At 36.5% G+C, this 20,279-nt stretch overlaps 3 protein-coding genes across 16 annotated transcripts; all 3 read left to right on the top strand.

Moving 5' to 3' along the window:
• The first annotated feature begins 1,180 nt into the window (after nt 1-1,180).
• On the top strand, nt 1,181-8,442 carry LOC149615990 (uncharacterized). Of its 13 annotated transcripts, none has more exons than XM_089856453.1 (5): nt 1,181-1,721; nt 1,809-4,571; nt 4,792-4,874; nt 5,162-5,384; nt 7,907-8,442. In XM_089856453.1, exons 1-2 carry the CDS (start codon nt 1,719-1,721, stop codon nt 3,177-3,179), a joined length of 1,374 nt encoding a protein of 457 aa, XP_089712579.1. In that variant the 5' UTR covers nt 1,181-1,718; the 3' UTR covers nt 3,180-4,571; nt 4,792-4,874; nt 5,162-5,384; nt 7,907-8,442. The 13 variants fall into 13 exon arrangements, with proteins under 13 accessions (XP_089712579.1, XP_089712577.1, XP_089712576.1 ...); XM_089856451.1 differs by adding an exon at nt 4,684-4,722 and having other exon boundaries at nt 1,809-4,609; nt 4,792-5,384; XM_089856450.1 differs by having other exon boundaries at nt 1,809-4,722; nt 4,792-4,869; nt 4,946-5,384.
• Nucleotides 6,357-7,900, top strand: LOC149615991 (uncharacterized). Its single transcript, XM_089856456.1, has 2 exons — nt 6,357-6,501; nt 7,194-7,900. Exons 1-2 carry the CDS (start codon nt 6,465-6,467, stop codon nt 7,646-7,648), a joined length of 492 nt encoding a protein of 163 aa, XP_089712582.1. The 5' UTR covers nt 6,357-6,464; the 3' UTR covers nt 7,649-7,900.
• An 898-nt stretch (nt 8,443-9,340) lies between the features above and the next one.
• Nucleotides 9,341-20,212, top strand: rogdi (rogdi atypical leucine zipper). Of its 2 annotated transcripts, none has more exons than XM_089856455.1 (10): nt 9,341-9,490; nt 9,661-9,732; nt 9,952-10,034; nt 10,105-10,168; nt 10,255-10,338; nt 11,606-11,707; nt 12,865-12,963; nt 14,565-14,693; nt 14,807-14,890; nt 16,243-20,212. In XM_089856455.1, the coding sequence occupies exons 1-10, from the start codon at nt 9,455-9,457 to the stop codon at nt 16,285-16,287; spliced, it is 798 nt and encodes a 265-aa protein (XP_089712581.1). In that variant the 5' UTR covers nt 9,341-9,454; the 3' UTR covers nt 16,288-20,212. The 2 variants fall into 2 exon arrangements, with proteins under 2 accessions (XP_089712581.1, XP_089712580.1); XM_089856454.1 differs by having other exon boundaries at nt 9,343-9,490; nt 11,606-11,716.
• The last annotated feature ends 67 nt before the right edge of the window (nt 20,213-20,279 follow it).

The raw sequence follows: 20,279 nt of genomic DNA, 5'->3' as shown, positions 1-20,279 counted from the left end.
ATATAAGTCCTAAGAACATTGAAAGATCACTGATTTTCCCACACTATTAACTGTTCTCTCATATCACACACACTTATGCAAGCTTATAATTAATGACCTAGTAGGTACAGACAAAAATGAGTTCTTGACAAAGTTGGCATTGTCCTTTTAGACCAACGTATCAGTTGCGTCCTAAACTAACATGGAGGAAGCTACTGCGCCTGCGCAGGAGATCAAATCTCAGGTAGCGGAAGAAAAGCCGCAATTACCGGTAGAGGAACCGACTATTAAACCGCAAAATAAAGAAGGCAGTGGAAAACATAAATTGATAGGCGAAGCTACGTCACTGGTTTCCAATTTGGAGGTTCCCGGTGTCGAGGTTAAAGATGGCCATCTTGAGGTCAAACCGAAACCATTCAAGGTCGGAATACCCGGATTCAAGAAACTCCATAATTCAACGAAATGAATTTGATTGGTTATTACAATAGGCCTATGAAACTTCAGTGTCATCCTGAATATTACATAAAATTTGAATAAAAATCTTACATAAATTATGTTTCAATTATTTTTCATATGATTTTACAATTTAGTTTTTATTATTTTTTTTTTTTTTTGGTGATTCCAGAGATTTCAGAGAGAAAGACTAGAAATTCAGTTTGAATTAGTACTTGACAAACTTGACTCATGGAGTTTCTGACAACACTGCACTGAAGCAGAAGGGTATAATAGAAGAAGGATGACACTCTGTATCCTCTTAATACTTTAGTTATTGAACATGATTCTTCTCTGGCGAGGGAGCCCTTTTCGTATTTGCTCTCCTGCTGCTCATCAAACTTCAGATGGGTAATTATCGCACCGTGCTAGGGTGAATTCTATAACTGTTTGGTATTTACTAAATCCCCATTCAGCAATCAAGCAGGCACAAACCTTGATTGTCTTGACGTGGCGGGACAAAAACGCACAAGCGCATGCATGCGCCTTGGAAAATAGTTAAGCAGCGCTAATAGATATAGTAATGATGAGGGAACTATTTAAAATGGCGTATGTATATGCATGATTCGGTTTAGTAACCTTGCTATAATAAATGTTAAGGGATGTTGGGAACAATCATGTTGCAATTACTAATTACCCCGTTTTGTGTGCAAGTACACTTCTCTCGAAGAGAAGAAATATTATACACTTCTGACAGAAGTTAATGATGCTGAAAAAGAGGGGGGAAGGAATTTTTTGTATCCACTCTATTGAAAAGTATATATTTAGCTAAGGCTGTTAAAAAATATGGGAAAATACCAATCTTACGATAAGTAAATTTCATCTCACGTATTTTCGGTTCGTCCACGTGGAAAAACCCCTAGATTTGACAAAATACGCACTCGAACTAAATGGCACCCTGCCCCCTAGCGATTTTTTAATCGACTACATTTATTTTGTTGTAAATTTCAATAGTAAAATTCATTATAGCCAAAGCTATTCGAATTGATACAAGATGGGAAACCCTCATAGTTAAAAAAGTAGTGCGTGCATTCTCAAGGTGATATAGACTTAAGATAAAAACACTTTTCTTTTGTCCTTTCTTGAAATTAAAATCTAAAATGAAATTGATAAAGTATTTGTACAGAAACTATTATTGTTTGTAAACGTACTGGTCCACCAACTATGAAACCCAAAAGGGGAAATAAGTTTTAGAATAGTCGACTCAGTTTGTTTACATTTCCTAAAAAAAATTTCCATCGTTTACAATGGTTAGTATTTTATATTAATTATTTTTTAACTAATTTATAATTTATCCTAATTAAAAAATGCTAATTACTATGTCCCATATTGTTTAGTATACCTCGCTGTTAATAGTAACTGTTCTTCTACCAAACATTTTTCGAGGCGGGACCAACAGCGCACCCATTGACAAACCACCAACCAACGTCAAAAGAATTTCTTTGGGTCATTTAATAGCGGTCAGTGGGGACGGTCGCTCGCAGAATCAAATTTCATACAGGCATGTTGAAAACCTGGACAGAATTCCTGCGATTTTGATGCATCCTAATCCAGTACCATTATGGTACGCTATGGTGGACGGACCCTTTACGCATGGATACCCTACATTTACTTTGCCAGACGCGTTGGAAGTAGAACGTAATCGAGCTTACGCTACGGATGATTTTAGCAATGACGATTTCGATAAAGAATTCGATGATGTTGAAGGCTCTGAACAGGGAAGTGTTGTAACCAACTCTGATGATCCAACTGCGGACAATATTGACTTGATTGAGCAATCGCAACGAGGAATAAGTGAAACATCAACTGATGATTCGTCAAAGGCTAACAGATCAAAGCTAACTATAAGTAAATCCGATTTGGTTGAAGATTTGCCACGTATAATCCACGAAACCCCCAAAATATCGGCGTATGATCGTGGAATGGATTTAGTTCAAGACGCTGAACATAAAATCGATTATGCTGCTGTGAAAGAAACCACCAAAATATCTGAGTATGATCGTAGAATTGATTTGGTTGAAGACTCGGAATCTAAAATCGATTCTGCTCCTGTCAAAGAAACCCCCAAAAAATCTGAGGATGATCGTGGAATCGATTTGGTTGTAAACGTGCCACATAAAATCGGTTCTGCTTCTGTCGAAGAAACCCCCAAACGATCTGAGGATGATCGTGCAGTCGATTTAGTTGAAAACATGCCACATAAAATCGATTCTACTGCTGTCGAAGAAACACCCAAAAAATCAGAGGATGATCGTGGAATCTATCTTGTTGAAGACACGAAGCATAAAATCGATTCTACTGCTGTCGAAGAAACACCCAAGAAATCCGAGGATGATCGTGGAATCGATCTGGTTAAAAACGTGCCACATAAAATCGATTCTGCTAATGTCGAAGAAATCCCCAACAAACCGAAGGATAATCGTGAAATCGATTTGGTTGAAGACATAGATCACAAGACTAATAACTCTGCTAAAAAAACGTCAATCGCGGACAATCGTAACGAGTCCGACACATCGATGGACAACCTCAATGAGAAGAACACCCAGTCTCCCAAATGTCCGGACAATATTTCTCGTCAAACCTTCCACAACCCCGGGGATTCGAAATCCTTTTTGATCTGTAACGATGGGAACTTGTTCAAGATGAACTGTCCTTCGACTTTGGTCTTCAACTCCGAGTTAAAACTCTGCGATTGGCCCACTCCCTAGTTAACTTAATTAATATATATATATACATATACATATAAATGGCAATGAACATTTTTAACCCTTAAATATTACAGTAGCAAATGGTGCTTTTTTCTGTATAATACAACTATAACAAATATTTTTAAGGTTTTCAAAAATGTATTGTAGCGATGCAACATCTTGTTTATGGTAAAAGCTATATTCCAGTAAAGCAGCTGAGTCACTATCTTTTGTGATGAAATAGATTTTGTAGTTCCGTTTAGTGCACTTGCACTTATCAGTTGTTCTTTTTGCAATTTTAATATCATTCTTATTTTCTTTGATCAAGTTGGACTCTACTACTGTGTCCCCCCCCTTTTTGGGGTGCCACTCAAACTCTAATCAAACTTTGAATCTTTATGAGGAACTGAACTGTTTTTCTTAATTAATAGCTTTTATAGAATTAAAATTAGATAAAATTTGAAGTATATCATACTTATCTTTGATATGTGTTTTTTTACCAATATAGCAGAAAGTGCTGGAAAATTAAGTACCTTAAAATTAGTCTTCTTAGTTTGATGCCGATAAGCATGACTTGGTCTCTGTTGACTTAGGTAGCATTACTGAAGCATATCAGTCAACGAAATCAGAGAAACTAGTACTGGAATAATAAGTTAATGTCTTGCACGTTCATTGGACTGATGTTACGGGATTTCCGATTCTGCTTTCTATTCTGGCGATGTCTGATTGGTTGGCTCTGTAAGTCCGATTGACACCCAGCCGAAATTACTTTACCATGAGGGCTGGCATTTTGCAGGGACGTTTCTCTTAAGTAGTAGACACGCTCTAAGAAAGATTTTTCCAATGCGCCGCCATCTTGAAAAATGGTGCCCAGAAATGTAAAATAACCTTTACAGAATAGCGTCCATGCATTTCAACCAATTTCGCTAGTGTTTAGTTCACTGATTCCCTATAGATGGGTTTATAGCTTTTGCCTTTCGATTTGCCGCCATCTTTAAAAATGTCGGTCCAAAAACCAATAAAAATGTCTATATACGGTTTGACTTACGTGCAAAGCCGGGTGCCTTTGCTTTCTGGTAACACTATAACATAAAAAATACAGACAACGATAGCTTTGTGGATCAAAGCGGGTTGTAAATCAATCAGACATTGATTTGAATGTTAATCAAGACACTTCTGAAGGACCAATAACTGACCGTTTACCTGATACGTTGTTGTACTTGACTTTGGGGACTCCTTGGAACACGCTGAACTTTGATGAACAAGACAGCTAGTCCTTGCCTGTTAAAGTAGAACAACAGGATAAAATATAGTTGAGCGGTGACCCCGGATACCCAAAATTAAACATATCTGTGTATGATCAGCTCAAACAGTTGATAAAACGAAGCCCAGTATTTCCCCGTCTGTGTTTCAGTAAGTTTCTACATGCTGGCATTTCAAGGTGCAATAGGGTATAGGAAACAATGACTATAGTTAAAGAAGGGATTTTCCCTAATTCCAGTTTGATAAATTTCTGGGTTTTTAGGAAATTATACGAGTGGTGTATCTAATCTTCTGATAGAAAGTGAATTTAAAGTGATAGTAGTATATGAATTCATAATTTAATATGTGATTGAACATTTTTTATAAATAGAATATCCCAAAGAAATAATTTGAAGTTTTTAAAATTATCACAAGATATTTATGAAGAGGAAGACTTACATTTCACATTGTAAGGTATAGTCGAAACCATAAGTTCATAAGATATGTTCCATAAGTATGACAATACCTATGTTTCGAAATGCAAGAGACTTACTGAGAGCTAGTTCGAGATCGAATTGACTACCAGACAGCGCCTCACCAGGCGTCGCTTTACCTCGAATCTATGACCTACCTCATTCACTTCATGACAAGCTCCAGTTTGTAACCAGTGACAAACTTATAGTGAACATATCTTATGTACTTATGTCGAAACTAATCTCTATTATCCTTTTAGGAACTATAAACTATTGATTGGTTTCTAGAGATTATTTGTTTATACTTAAATACAAAATAAAACTTTATCAAAATGAGTAAGAAAGAAAAACCACCATTCTTTACGGTGGAAATGGAAGGCGTGTCTGGGAACATTCACCAGCCCAAGACGAATCGTAAACAAGAGTATATAACCCCAAGAACTGAACTCATTGATAACCATAAAGTCGACACGACATCTCAGCAACCCAACTAACAAGTTAACCAAACATGGTAAGTCTATCTGCTTAGTATTAAAAATAAATATAAATGTCTGTATCGAAAATGTATTTGTTTCTCTAATCGTTTTATGGGCCAAGAATAAAGAAATATAGTCTGCTACTACTAACTTCTAGTGACGTCACACCCTCCTATCTCTTACTTTACCTCTGTTTTGGGCGACCATATTGGAAGTCGTCAGCGCAGGCCCTACAATTTAGACTACCAATATTGACGTCACATCCCCGTAGCTCCTCCCCTATTAGTACCATTTTATTTACCTTAAATTATATGCGACGACTTGTTTGTTAACGTAACTAGCGCTACGGAAAATACGAACTATCTTTTCGACTCCATACTAGATTAGTATAAAATGTATCTTCAACCAATTTCTTTCTCATAACAGTCACCAACTCTTTTGGTGAATCAGATCTCACCCAAATACTATTACCACAATGCAACTAGTTAGTCTGGTTGAGTCAAAACGTTGTCTAGTGACAGTGGCGCCGCCAGTCTCTTTCTGCCAAGTAGGTTAAACATTTGGGGTCCCTAAACCCGCTTTCGTCAGTTGGACCAGTCCCTTTTTACTGGACTGGACTTTGATGCGTAGGTTGTAGCCTACTCAGCCTACGCTTAGGCGTCACCACTAGACTATCGTCTGAAAAGGGACTAGCTCATGTCGACACCCGGCTGTTGCAGGACAGGTTACCTTGCTCAAAGTTCAACTCCTTTCTCGATTAGTCGCGCAGCACAACAATGATTCATAGTATCGTGAAAACTCGAGTGGCAATTTTCCCTAAGTTTTATTGAATATTGTTCCAAGGATATGAATTACTTCAAGATAGTGAATTGAACTATAGTGTCTTAAATGATAAAGCAAAGGGTATATCGTGAAATCGGTAGGCATCAGTTATCAACTGTTTTTGAATCGCGACACAAGTTCAAACGATTTCGTTTAACTACTTTTTAACTTTCACAATGGTAAGAGCTATATTCAATTATTTCTAAAACTCAAATATGTAAAATAATTCGTGGCATGAAAACTGTAATCCACTGAATTACACGGACAAGGTTTCAGATTGGAATTGGAATTGCATGGCCTGCCGTGTAGAAATGAGTATTCGGGATATAGGCGTAGAACTGAGTATTCGCAGGAGTTCATAATAACCCCCCTTCGGGGGGAAGTACGAAACTAGTTAAAAAGCCCGTAACAACAAAGTTTCGCCGTAAAGCTCAGCGGATTTATACACCGCTTAACTCGCAAAGAAATAGTTACCCCACGCGCATTAATTTCCCATATTCCGGGTTAGCACTATTTTTATCTTATGATTTTGGGAGCGAAAATAGTTCGCGAGTGCGGCGAGTCGCGTCTGTCGGCGCGGTCAGCCGCGGTGTACATTAAGCCTTGGCTAAGAAGTTGGCTTTGCGATGGTTTCTAGTTTTCTACAAAACATTTAAACGATAGTCATTAATGTTTTCTTGTGATATGTGTGAGAATTCCGTGGTTAAATTAAAACGGTATGGACAAATTGATTCCCAGTATCTTTAATATAAGAATTCTATCGTGTTTCTACGTCCACATACTCGCCATTTTTCTTAACGACGGAGATCCCAGGCTCCCAGCCAAGTTTTGGAACGAAAACCAAGGAGTATAGATACTACTACAATCTACTGTAAAGTTGTATGTCCATCAACAGGCGAGTCCTTTATATGCGCAACGACAAAATCTTGTTGTTCGCGATTTTTACCATTAGCTCTATGGCAAGTTTCGTACTTCCCCCCCCGAAGGGGGGTTATTATGAACTCCTGGTATTCGTGATATAGGCGTAGAAATGAGTATTCGGGATATAGGTGTAGAAATGAGTATTCGGGATATAGGTGTAGAAATGAGTATTCGGGATATAGGTGTAGAAATTAGTATTCGGGATTTAGGTGTAGAAATGAGTATTCGGGATATAGGTGTAGAAATGAGTATTCGGGATATAGGTGTAGAAATGAGTATTCGGGATATAGGTGTAGAAATGAGTATTCGGGATATAGGTGTAGAAATTAGTATTCGGGATTTAGGTGTAGAAATGAGTATTCGGGATATAGGTGTAGAAATGAGTATTCGGGATATAGGTGTAGAAATGAGTATTCGGGATACAGGCGCGGAAATTAGTATTCGGGATACAGGCGCGGAAATTAGTATTCGGGATACAGGCGCGGAAATTAGTATTCATGATACAGGTGTAGAAATAGGCGAAATAGAATACATTCATACACGCCTGGAGATATAGGCCAATGTTACGAACTTTCTGCGGATCAGTTTAACGAACTTTATATGGGTCAATTTAACGAAATGGATGTGTTTGTGAAGTCGGTAAAAGCATGGTAAAATGTAAATGTAAATTTTATGAGCTAGGTGAATGCTCTTTTATGAACTAGGTAAATGTTCGTTTTATTAACTAGGCCCTAGGTGAATATTTTGTAAACTGGGTGAAAGTCCATTTTGTAGACCATAGATTGTTGGGTACTCTAATTATGATTTATTGCAGGGTGGTACTACAATCTTGACGTATGTTATCGTTATATCTCTGTCGATATGGATATTGGAATCCGCGCCTATTGCGATCAAAACTGAAATAGCAAAGGTAACAGCGTCACGTCCTTCTCGAGACGCATCGGGAAAGGACGGTTTGGACAAAAGGTATATTCGAGATGACATGGCGACATCCAAAAATCTGGAAACTTTCGTCATTGAAGACCCTTACATATTGGAATCGGACACCACCGTTGATTTTGAATTAACGCCGTCCAAAAACCCGAACGACAAATGTCCAACTTCAAATTATCCCGATCCATTTGTGTACTATAACCCCAAGGACCAATCATATTACATGTGTCATAAGGGAGTTGTGAGACTAGTATTTGAACCAGTATCCGAAATTCATCCAGATATGATGACATAATTGCGAATTAAGTTTTATTTAAGTTGATTGGGTTTAAAATATCGTGTGATATATGTCGACATTGATATTTGAAAAAAAAATCCGAGTGATAATTTCCATTTCAATAAAAATATTTTATCAAATATGTTTTAATTTTTTAACAGAGTAATTTCACAATCTAAAATTAATGTGTCCTTAAACACTTAAGTCAAGTTATCAGTTTGAATTTCAGCACGTATAGGTCCCAATTGCAAAAGAGTTTTATCTCAACAAGTTGGCTTTTTGAGATATTTCGGATAAGTTTCAAGCAAGGCCGCGTGGGCGTGACGTGGCGCGAACCGCGAATTCCTAAACTAATCACTAATCAGTTACGCTTTCTATCAATTTTCTTTTGTTTCTATTGGCCGCTACTGCTAGCTACATCAGTCTGGAAATAGCACACTTCCTCTGGTCCAAAACCAGTTTATTAATTGCTTGGGCTACTTTTTTAATTCAAAGAGTGGGGGTTACTGGTCCTCGGGACCAGTTTATTAATTGCAAATCTATAGGAGAACAAAGGCTGGGACCAGTCCGGAGACCAGTTTATTATTTTGGACACTAGGGGGTGTCACTGGTCCCAAGGACTAGTTTTAAAAAATATCCTTATTTCCCAGACTGCTTCCTATGGTCCAAAACCAGTTTATTAATTGCTTGGACTAGTTTTTTAATTCAAGAAGTGGGGGTTACTGGTCCTCAGGACCAGTTTATTAATTGCAAATCTATAGGAGAACAAAGGCTGGGACCACTCCGGAGACCACTTTATTATTTCGGACACTAGGGGGTCACTGGTCCCAAGGACTAGTTTAAAAAATATCATTATTTCCCAGACTGAGCTACATTCTGCCATCATACAATGAAGTAATATAATAGAAAATCGAGTGTACAAAGTACTGCAGATCAACGTTTATAATTGCAAAACTAGGCAAACAAAACCGCTCAAGAACTACAATGCCTGTCACCTGTGCTAGGTGACTTTTTCCTCAACGTTGGAAACTTGTGGGAGGAGAAATTCAAGCTAAACATTTTTAAAATAATCTTGCCGACGTTCTGGCAGACCTGCCAGTAATGTTCAAGTAGTCGTCTGCTATCTCTAATCGATATTCATTCAGAAAAATTATGGCCGATTTGGAGGCGGAAGAGCTTCTCATTTTGGTAAATAGTTTATTTAATTTTACTTTTATTTAATCTAAATCATTATAAATGAATTAATAAAAGAGTAAAATTCATGAAATTACTTTGCGGTTATAAATTAATATAGAAATTAAATAAGTAAGGGTAGAGAAAGGATTAGTTTTATTAAGCCTTGGCTTGTTTATTTTTAGAAAAAAGAATTCGAGTGGTTGCTGAGTGAAGAAGTTACTGTTATATTTAAACAAATTCAAAGCCTTATTTTGGTAAGTACTTTTCGGATTTATAATTATAATTAATGCGGCTTCAATTATTATGGTATGACGGGCCCAAATTCAAATTATTACAAAAAATCAAATAGGCCTTTGCAATGCATCAGTTTCTATAATACCCATAATACCTATTTGTATCACTCGGAATCGAAGTTTATTAACCACTTATAATTAATTACACTTAATTTATCGCTTGCTTTTCATATTAATTAGGAATGTTGTCGAAGATTTCCAATTTCGCAGACAAACATTGAATCTCTCGTTAAAACTGAAAAGTTCATTATAACTAATTCAAGGTAATTCAGTGTAACGCTGTCTCTTTGAACGAACTTAATTTACATCAAGTTTAATTTAATTACATTTAAGCCCTTCTTCGCAAGATCATATTAAAGTTGTTGCTACACTATGCGGGGATAATGTTAGTCATGCTGTAAGATCCCAGTTTTTACTTAAAATTAAACTAATGATATTCTTTGAAGAAATTAAACTTGAAAGGTTAATTAAATACATTTATAGGACATAAACCTTCGTCTTCATAAGCATACGGTCCCGGGACATCGTACTATAGTACAAAATGATCAACAGTGGAAATTACAACAGGTACAGTAGTATTTTTGTGATAAGTTTGTCTGTCAAGAGATTTGAAAGTAAAATTGTAAAAAGTACGTAGCAAAATTTCGAGAATATTAAGAAATTAAGTTTGGTTATGGAAAGTTAAAAAAAAAAATTGGTTCATCATTCATGAGGCAGTGTTGCCACAATTCTTGGAATACCTGGAAAAAACAGAGGATTGTGAAATAGGTGTTAAATGTCCGGAAATTAGAAAATAGGTGTAAAATATCAGGGAATTAGAAAATAAGTGTAATATGTCTGGGAAAGTTATAAAATTTCTGGGAAAAGTTATAAAATTTCTGGGAAAAGTTATAAAATTTCTGGGAAAAGTTATAAAATTTCTGGGAAAAGTTATGAAATGTCTGGAAAAAGTTATGAAATGTCTGGAAAAAGTTATGAAATGTCTGTCAAACGTTTTGAAATGTCTGGGAAAAGTTATAAAATGTCTGGGAAAAGTTACAAAATGTCTGGGAAAAGTTACAAAATGTCTGGAAAAAGTTATAAAATGTCTGGGAAAAGGTATAAAATGTCTGGAAAAAAGGTATAAAACGTTTGGAAAAAGGGTATAAAACGTTTGGAGAAAAGGGGTATAAAACGTCTGGAAAAAGTTTTAAAACGTCTGGAAAAAGGTATAAAACGTCTGGAAAAAGGTATAAAACGTCTGGAAAAAGGTATAAAACGTCTGGAAAAAGGTATAAAACGTCTGGAAAAAGGTATAAAACGTCTGGAAAAAGGTATAAAACTTCTGGAAAAAGGTATAAAAACTTGGAAAAAGGTATAAAACTTTTGGAAAAAGGTATAAAACTTTTGGAGAAAGGTATAAAACGTTTGGAAAAAGGTTGTAAAACGTTTGGAGGAAGGTTGTAAAACGTTTGGAAAAAGGTTGTAAAACGAACGTTTGGAGAAAGGTTGTAAAACGTTTGGAAAAGGGTATACAATTTCTGGAAAAGGGTATACAATTTCTGGAAAAGGGTATACAATTTCTGGAAAAGGGTATACAATTTCTGGAAAAAGTATAAATCGTCTGGAAAAATGTCTGGGGAAAAAGGTAAAACATAAGAAAAAGGGTATAAAATGTCTGGGGGCAAAAGGTCGGAAATTATAAAAAGGGTATAAAATGTCTGGGAAAAGGTAGGGAATTAGAAAAAGGTATAAAATGCCAGGAAATAAGAAAATAGAAATTAAAAATCTTTGGAAATTATATTATATTCAGTGTAGCATTCATTCCCTACAGTTTACTTTGTCATTATTGCAGATACAAGATGCTGGAAACCATTTATTGGGTGCCTTGCAAGTTTTTGATTCTCACCGGCTTGATAATTCGAGTGGGAAATTTGATTTTCGCTCAGCAGATGAGGTGATACAGGTTTGTCTGGTGCTGTCATGGCTGTTTTTTACTCTCTCTTCTCTCTCTCTCCTCTCTCTCATCTGTCACTCCTTTCATCAAAAATAGTAAAAAAAAAAAATACGTTTCTAAACTAATTAAAATCTTCAATAATTACGATTACGAGTAAATTAATTAAAATTTTACATGATTTGAAAGAAAAAAACGGTAAAAACCTAAAGAATTAGTATAACATTTTAAAGGTAGTACAATTTCATTTCATTCTTCTGAATTTTGCATGTTTTTTTTAGCAATATTCGCTTTAGATGTAGCATGAATACATTGTTTTTCAATTTCAAAGAATTCTCAAGTTTTTTAGTATTATAATGTTCTATAGTGTTAAACTGACGTACAGGGAGCCCAGCGGTCCTATAATTCCTATAAAATCCTATATTTTTAAACCTTACCGATATCAATATCTATATAAATCAAAGTCCTGACTGATAATCAACGCCCAGCCCAAACCGCTTGCCCTAGAAGGCTTAAAATTTGCAGGAACGTTACTCATAAGTAGTATTCGCGTACTAAGAAAGATTTTTTCCAATCCGCCTCCATCTTAAAAAATGGCGCCCAGAAATGTAAAAAATCTTCTCTATGCAACAAAGTCCGCGCGTTTCAACCGATTTCGCAAATATTTTGCACACTGGTTTCCTTTAACCTATAGACGGGTTGAATGGTCTTTCGGGTTCGATTTGTGGCCATCTTTTTAAATGGCGGCCAAAAACTTAAAACCATTCTTTATGGAATAATGTCTCCGCGTGAAAAGTAATAAAAAATGCATCCCGACGGGCTGACGGGCAACGCCGAGTGCCTTCGCTTCTAGGGTGCTACAAAAATATTAGTCGAATCAGTAAAATCTACCCATTCTTTACACAATTTTGATGGAAGTTCTTATTACACGCGAGCGATGCCGCGGGTAACAGCTTGTTATCCTATAATTTCATGAAAGGTCCTTCCTATAATATTTTTCTGCATAGTTTAAGCCAAAATAGTATTCTATCTTTACCATAAGGATTTAAAATTTTTGGCTGGGCTCCCTGGTATCAAAGGACATTTAAGTGTTAATCCTATCGTTGATATTTATTGAATTAAAGCTAGAAGGTTGAAACCCTGGTTTTAATTACTTTAAGATGGTGAACAACTTAATGGGCTGCCTTCAACGTGGTCGTGAAAGCCTTATTATGCCTAAGAAGAAGAGAATTGAAGAATTACAACAGAGCCGTAATATGGTAAGTGAGTCTTATTCTTGGCAACAAGGTATGGGTGTAGAAATTTCCCCTAACTTACTTAACATCAGCCCCTCTCTAAGTGAAAACACATGAAAATTTACTTTTTGAAAAAATGTAGTTTTGTTGTTTGAATTTTGAAATTATGTTACGTTCATATATCAAAGGCTTACTTTTATATTCAATTGAAAAAGAAAAAATATTGGATGGGAAATTTCATGGTTTTGATTGGGAAATATCATTGTTTTGATCGGGCGATTTCATTGTTTTGATCGGGCAATATCGTCGTTATGATCGGGCAATATCGTCGTTATGATCGGGCAATATCGTCGTTCCGATCGGGCAATATCGTCGTTCCGATCGGGCAATATCGTCCTTACGATCGGGCAATATCGTCCTTACGATCGGGCAATATCGTCCTTACGATCGGGCAATATCGTCCTTACGATCGGGCAATATCGTCCTTACGATCGGGCAATATCGTCGTTACGATCGGGCAATATCGTCCTTACGATCGGGCAATATCGTCGTTACGATCGGGCAATATCGTCGTTACGATCGGGCAATATCGTCGTTACGATCGGGCAATATCGTCGTTACGATCGGGCAATATCGTCGTTACGATCGGGAAATATCGTCGTTACGATCGGGAAATATCGTCGTTATGATCGGGAAATATCGTCGTTATGATCGGGAAATATCGTCGTTATGATCGGGAAATATCGTCGTTATGATCGGGCAATATCGTCGTTATGATCGGGCAATATCGTCGTTACGATCGGGAAATATCGTCGTTATGATCGGGAAATATCGTCGTTATGATCGGGAAATATCGTCGTTTATGATCGGGAAATATCGTCGTTATGATCGGGCAATATCGTCGTTATGATCGGGCAATATCGTCGTTATGATCGGGCAATATCGTCGTTACGATCGGGCAATATCGTCGTTATGATCGGGAAATATCGTCGTTACGATCGGGCAATATCGTCGTTATGATCGGGCAATATCGTCGTTACGATCGGGCAATATCGTCGTTACGATCGGGCAATATCGTTACGATCGGGCAATATCGTTACGATCGGGCAATATCGTTACGATCGGGCAATATCGTTACGATCGGGCAATATCGTCGTTATGATCGGGGAAATATCGTCTTTATGATCGGGGAAATATCGTCGTTATAATCGGGCAATTTTCATCGTTACGATCGGGCAATTTTCATCGTTACGATCGGGCAATTTTCATCGTTACGATCGGGCAATTTTCATCGTTACGATCGGGCAATTTTCATCGTTACGATCGGGCAATTTTCATCGTTACGATCGGGCAGTTTTCATCGTTACGATCGGGCAATTTCATTGTTACGATCGGGCAATTTTCATCGTCACGATCGGGCAATTTTCATCGTCACGATCGGGCAATTTTCATCGTTACGATCGGGCAATTTTCATAGTTACGATCGGGCAATTTTCATCGTTACGATCGGGCAGTTTTCATCGTTACGATCGGGCAGTTTTCATCGTTACGATCGGGCAATTTCATTGTTACGATCGGACAATTTCGTCGTTTTGATCGGGCAATGTGAAATATTTTGTTTTCAGCAAAATCTTCAACCTCCATTGCCGGCCGATTTAGCAGTCAGTTTTTATATTCAGTCACACAAGCTTGTTTTTGCCGTCTATCACATCCAACACGATATTCACGGTCAAAAGAAGTTTGACGTATTCCAAGTAAGTGTTCCGTTACTTCCACATCACCCACTTCCGAAATATATATATCTTTCCAAATATAGGCCTAGGCTACATAATTCTAATGCAAAACGCAAAATATTTATATTTTTCAGGCTGAGTCTTCAGTGCCCTGGTTAAGCGAAGCTCTGGTCCTTTTTACAGTTGCGTTGCAATTGTGTCAACAACTAAAAGACAAAGTAAGTGCAATATTTTCACTAATTCACCCGCAAGAAACGAACACTGTTTGCGTATTTGCTTTGTTGCATATTTGTATGCTTTGGTTTTTGCACTTTTGGGACGGTTGATTTAATTTGGTTTAATCATGGTAGTATCCCACCCAACATTGTTGCCAGTTTCCCTGTTGCACATTTACTACTAGTGACTGCTTGTATTTGGTATTTTGGGTTGTACAGTAACTTGTACTACGTGTGCTGTGGTTATGTAATGACAAGAAGCGATATCTAGTTTATTAGAGAGAAGGTATAAAATGCCTAAGTATTCGCGCGGGCCATAGTCCCAGTCCCCCTTTAAAAATACAAGGGGGACGTAAAAAGAGGCCGGGCTATTTCGCCTCTCCTCAGTCGGAAAATATGACTGTAATTTTCGTCATTCGCGTCGCGCTGACGTGAGTTTTCAAGAACCATTGAGATGCTGGCTGTAATTTATAGGCGGGGATTAACTCCGGACACGTCTACGTTTGGACTGGAGATAAAGCTAGAAATGTGGCGCGAATTTATACCTTCTCGCTAGTAAACTAGATATCGCTTGTTGGTAATAACCAACGAAGTTATAGGCTGATGCGTTGTTAGTTAGTTAGTTAGTTATTTAGTGTCATGCACGCGATTCCGTGGATAATGCAATCGTTTGCACTTATTGCTTATGCAGTAATGTTTGTGGTGAAATTTGGTTGGTTTCAATTTTGCACAAGTAGCAACAAACATTCACAAATTCGTATTATTGCTCATTCCATTGTTTGGGCCTTTGTCTGGTAGCAATTACTAAACGCGTGTCTGTGTATCCGCAACACACTAATGCTAAATACACTCCCTGCAATAACACGTCATTACTTAATTAGCACTCGTTATATCATAAGTTTATAAGATATGTTCCTTCCATAAGTTTGTTTAATTAATATCTGGTCATGACAAATTGGAGCTTGTAATTTTTAGTGAGTGAGTGAGTGAGTGAGTGAGGTCATAGATTTGAGGAGGTAAAGCGAGGTAGGGGCCTGGTGAGTGAGTGGGGCGCTGCTGTCAAAGGGGGCTTAGTAATACAGATACTAAATAGGACCTAGATGGAAATAAGTCCTACCTGCAAAATTAATTAACCACGTGCACCGAGTGTACTTAGGACTTCAATTGAATTCTCGCTTCCGTCGTTCTCCTTCTCGAACTAGTTATCTCGAGCTGCTTTAAGTCTCTCAGTAGCATTACGAAGCATAGATAGTGCATTTCATACTTATGGAAGGAACATATCTTATAAACTTATGATGATTATACGAAATAAACAACCACGAAAAACAACAAAGAATTCGTATATTCCTTTTTAGGTTGCAGTATTCAGCCAGTACAAAGAGTTAAACATTGTTGTTTAAAATGTTAAACTAATATACCCCGTAAAAGGAAAAAAAAAAAATATCGCAGATTTTGTAAAACTGAAACAAATTGTGTAGGATTGTAGGGAAAAGATTTTCTATATCATTTTGCCGTAATTAGTATGCCTACCCCTCCCCCCATTAATTAATTTAATTAAGCGCTGTTGTGCCAAACTAGTATTGTTTTTATGTACCCATGTAATTGTACAGGGTGTTCTGTAAAGGGTTCTATGGGAAATCAATTTTGAGTCAAAAATGTTAAGGGACACAATTATTAACATTGGATTGTTTTATGGGTGACCCCTTAAATTTAACGTAAGAAGCTGAAATACAAATCTAATTTTATTAAGGGGTCATTCGTAAAATATTTCAATGTTAGCACGAAATGTCATAGAACATTTTTGACTAAAAATTCCTAATATCCTTTTGAAACACCCTGTGCATATTTTGACATATCCTGAGTTATTCTCCCCAAAACTATACATACATATATATATATACAAATAAATTAATTAATTGTTACGAGCCATATTTTTTATTTTTTATTTTTTAAAAGGTTTTTTGAATGTATATTAATTTAATTACGTATATATTATACATGTTTAAGATATTAATTGATTGATTGATTGTTAATTTTTATAAAAATATTACCAAAATTGGAGTCGCAATATCAGCAATAATGAATTTTTCAAGACCCACAAATTCCTCGAAAAGGTTTGCCTATTTTGATTCAGTTGTTAATTATTTTATCATTAAACATTTGAAATGAGATCTTTACTTGACGTTCTTTTAAAGCAAGCTTCTGATCACATACATATTTTTATTCTGTGTTCGAATCCAAAAAAAAACCACTGGTTTTATTGAGTTTTACTCACCAAATTTCGTGATTACGTCATAAATTTCGGGATTACGTCATAAATTTCGGGATTACGTCACAAATTTCGGGATTACTTCATAAATTTCGTGATTACTTCACAAAATTCGTGACTACTTCACAAAATTCGTGACTACTTCACAAAATTCGTGACTACTTCACAAAATTCGTGACTACTTCACAAAATTCGTGACTACTTCACAAAATTCGTGACTACTTCACAAAATTCGTGACTACTTCACAAAATTCGTGACTACTTCACAAAATTCGTGACTACTTCACAAAATTCGTGACTACTTCACAAAATTCGTGACTACGTCTCAAAATTCGTGATTACGTCTCAAAATTCGTGATTACGTCTCAAAATTCGTGATTACGTCTCAAAATTCGGGATTACGTCTCAAAATTCGGGATTACGTCTCAAAATTCGGGATTACGTCTCAAAATTCGTGATTACGTCTCAAAATTCGGGTCTCAAAATTCGTGATTACGTCTCAAAATTCGGGTCTCAAAATTCGGGATTACGTCTCAAAATTCGGGTCTCAAAATTCGGGATTACGTCTCAAAATTCGGGATTACGTCTCAAAATTCGGGATTACGTCTCAAAATTCGGGATTACGTCGAAATTTTCGTGATTTCGTCTGAAAACATTCGTTATTATATCACATTTTTGTGATTACGTCACAAATTTCGTGATGACGTCGCGAAATTCCTGATTACGTCACAAATTTCGTGATGACGTCGCGAAATTCCTGATTACGTCACAAATTTCGTGATGACGTCGCGAAATACCTGATTACGTCACAAATTTCGTGATGACGTCGCGAAATTCCTGATTACGTCACAAATTTCGTGATGACGTCGCGAAATTCCTGATTACGTCACAAATTTCGTGATGACGTCGCGAAATTCCTGATTACGTCACAAATTTCGTGATGACGTCGCGAAATTCCTGATTACGTCACAAATTTCGTGATGACGTCGCGAAATTCCTGATTACGTCACAAATTTCGTGATGACGTCGCGAAATTCCTGATTACGTCACAAATTTCGTGATGACGTCGCGAAATTCCTGATTACGTCACAAATTTCGTGATGACGTCGCGAAATTCCTGATTACGTCACAAATTTCGTGATGACGTCGCGAAATTCCTGATTACGTCACAAATTTCGTGATGACGTCGCGAAATAACTGATTACGTCACAAATTTCGTGATGACGTCGCGAAATAACTGATTACGTCACAAATTTCGTGATGACGTCGCGAAATTCCTGATTACGTCACACTTTTCGTTGCTACATCAGAATTTTAGCGATTTCGTCAAGACGTTTCATGACTAATTCAAATGTTATTTCCTCTTCTCAAATATTGATTTCGTGAAAAGTTTTCAGACTTTTGTTTAAATAGGCTTATCTGGCCCTTAGTCATGGACTGACAAACAAAAATCTCCCTTTCTTTGAGGGCCCAAATTTCGAAATTTAAAAACAACCAAAAAAAAAACCAGAGCAGTATACAAGTTAAATAAATTGTATAGTCGAAGTTCCCGCTGTGCTAATTAATGCTTATTACACATTCCTGGCAAAGATTTCATTTCAAATAAAGTATGATTAATTCCTAAATTAAGCCTTAAAAGCTGCTGTAAGTAAGTGTAAATCCCGCATTATTTATATCAAACCCAATCTAAGCTTATGTAGTAGGATTTTGTATAATAATCTAGGTTAAATGATCATACTAGGACGACGTTACTCCATAGTGATTTTATATTTTTATGATACTGAAAGGAAAAAGCGTTATTTGTACATTATTAATACTACACTAAAGTTGACTAAACATGATGATGAATACTACAACAAATAACTACAATTTTTTAAATGTTGGTTAAAAACAATATTAAAGTAAGACAGTAGAGGAATCTTCAACTTAGTATAAAAAAAACAACAACCATAAGTAAATAACTAATCCCAATAAGTTACTCGCCTTGAAGTAACGTATGCTATGATGGTTCCTTCTAAAAGTAAAGTGGTGCCATCTTGCACATCGTTCGAACCTTTGTGTAAGTTCAAAATGAAATTATTTTTTAAAGCGATGTACAATGCGTTACCTAGCGCCGTGCGAAGAGCTATATTTTGAAGTAGTAGTGTTACTATTTCACATGATTGACTGTCGTCTGCTTAAACGTGGTAAGCGTGGCATGACTCGGCGGATAGATTAAACTAAAATGTCGTTGCCCAATCTCTATACACCTATAACGCTATGAAATCCAAGCGTGCCCAGTAGAGCTCTTTTCGATTGAAGATATAGGCCCGCCCCTGCATATCACATTGTACATCACTTTATAAAAATGAACAATCCATACGTCTACTAGGAAACGCACAGCGATTCTTCTGAAAGTGTATGCTTGAATTTTGAGGGGAGGAGCTAAATTTATCATGCATTCACGAGAAATTTTACGTCGCACATAACTTATTTTGCGCCTTACATTTTATCAGGCAATGAAATCACGTGCGTATGAAAGGCTTTTTTAATTGGTCGATTTTAGGGAGTGGGTAAACGGTAAAAATTTCGTCAGACCCGCTTAGCCAATCAGGAGCATTCCCTTGGCCATAAGGGGAGGAGCAATCTTAAGCTCCATCCCCTGGATCTCCCTATAGCTTACGTTACGCGTGAGTTCAACTTATTGAAGTTACTATTTACTTATGTCAAAAATTATTTGAGGTAAGAAACAAATTGAAACCAACCCAAAAAATTTAGAGTTAAAATACTTCTTAAAACTCTTCAATATTTGAACTGTATAACGAGATTTGAAATGAGACGAGCTGAGAATTTTGTAGATAATTAACTTTAATGAGAGACAATTAATGTATAGATGAAGTCGTCAGAATTTGATGAATTGTGTGCTATATACGCTGCTATTTGGAATATTTGAAATAACTACTCCAAAAATGTCCTACTGATTTTATTTCAAATGATCTCATTATGTTATATGAATTTGTCCAAAACATTGTTATAGAAAATAATGAAAATTATAATAAAAAATGATAAGAATGGAATTAGTCGTTGTTTCAGTTATAGCATGTGGTTATGGTTAAGATTACCAAATATAAGCAGCACTAGAGA

Source organism: Phalangium opilio, unplaced genomic scaffold, assembly GCF_054372755.1.
Source record: "Phalangium opilio isolate 3A_F unplaced genomic scaffold, DU_Popi_V2 ptg000217l_1, whole genome shotgun sequence".
Lineage (NCBI taxonomy): Eukaryota > Metazoa > Arthropoda > Arachnida > Opiliones > Phalangiidae > Phalangium > Phalangium opilio.
The sequence above is the reverse complement of the archived record's forward strand: the minus strand, read 5'-3'. Positions and strand labels throughout refer to the sequence as shown.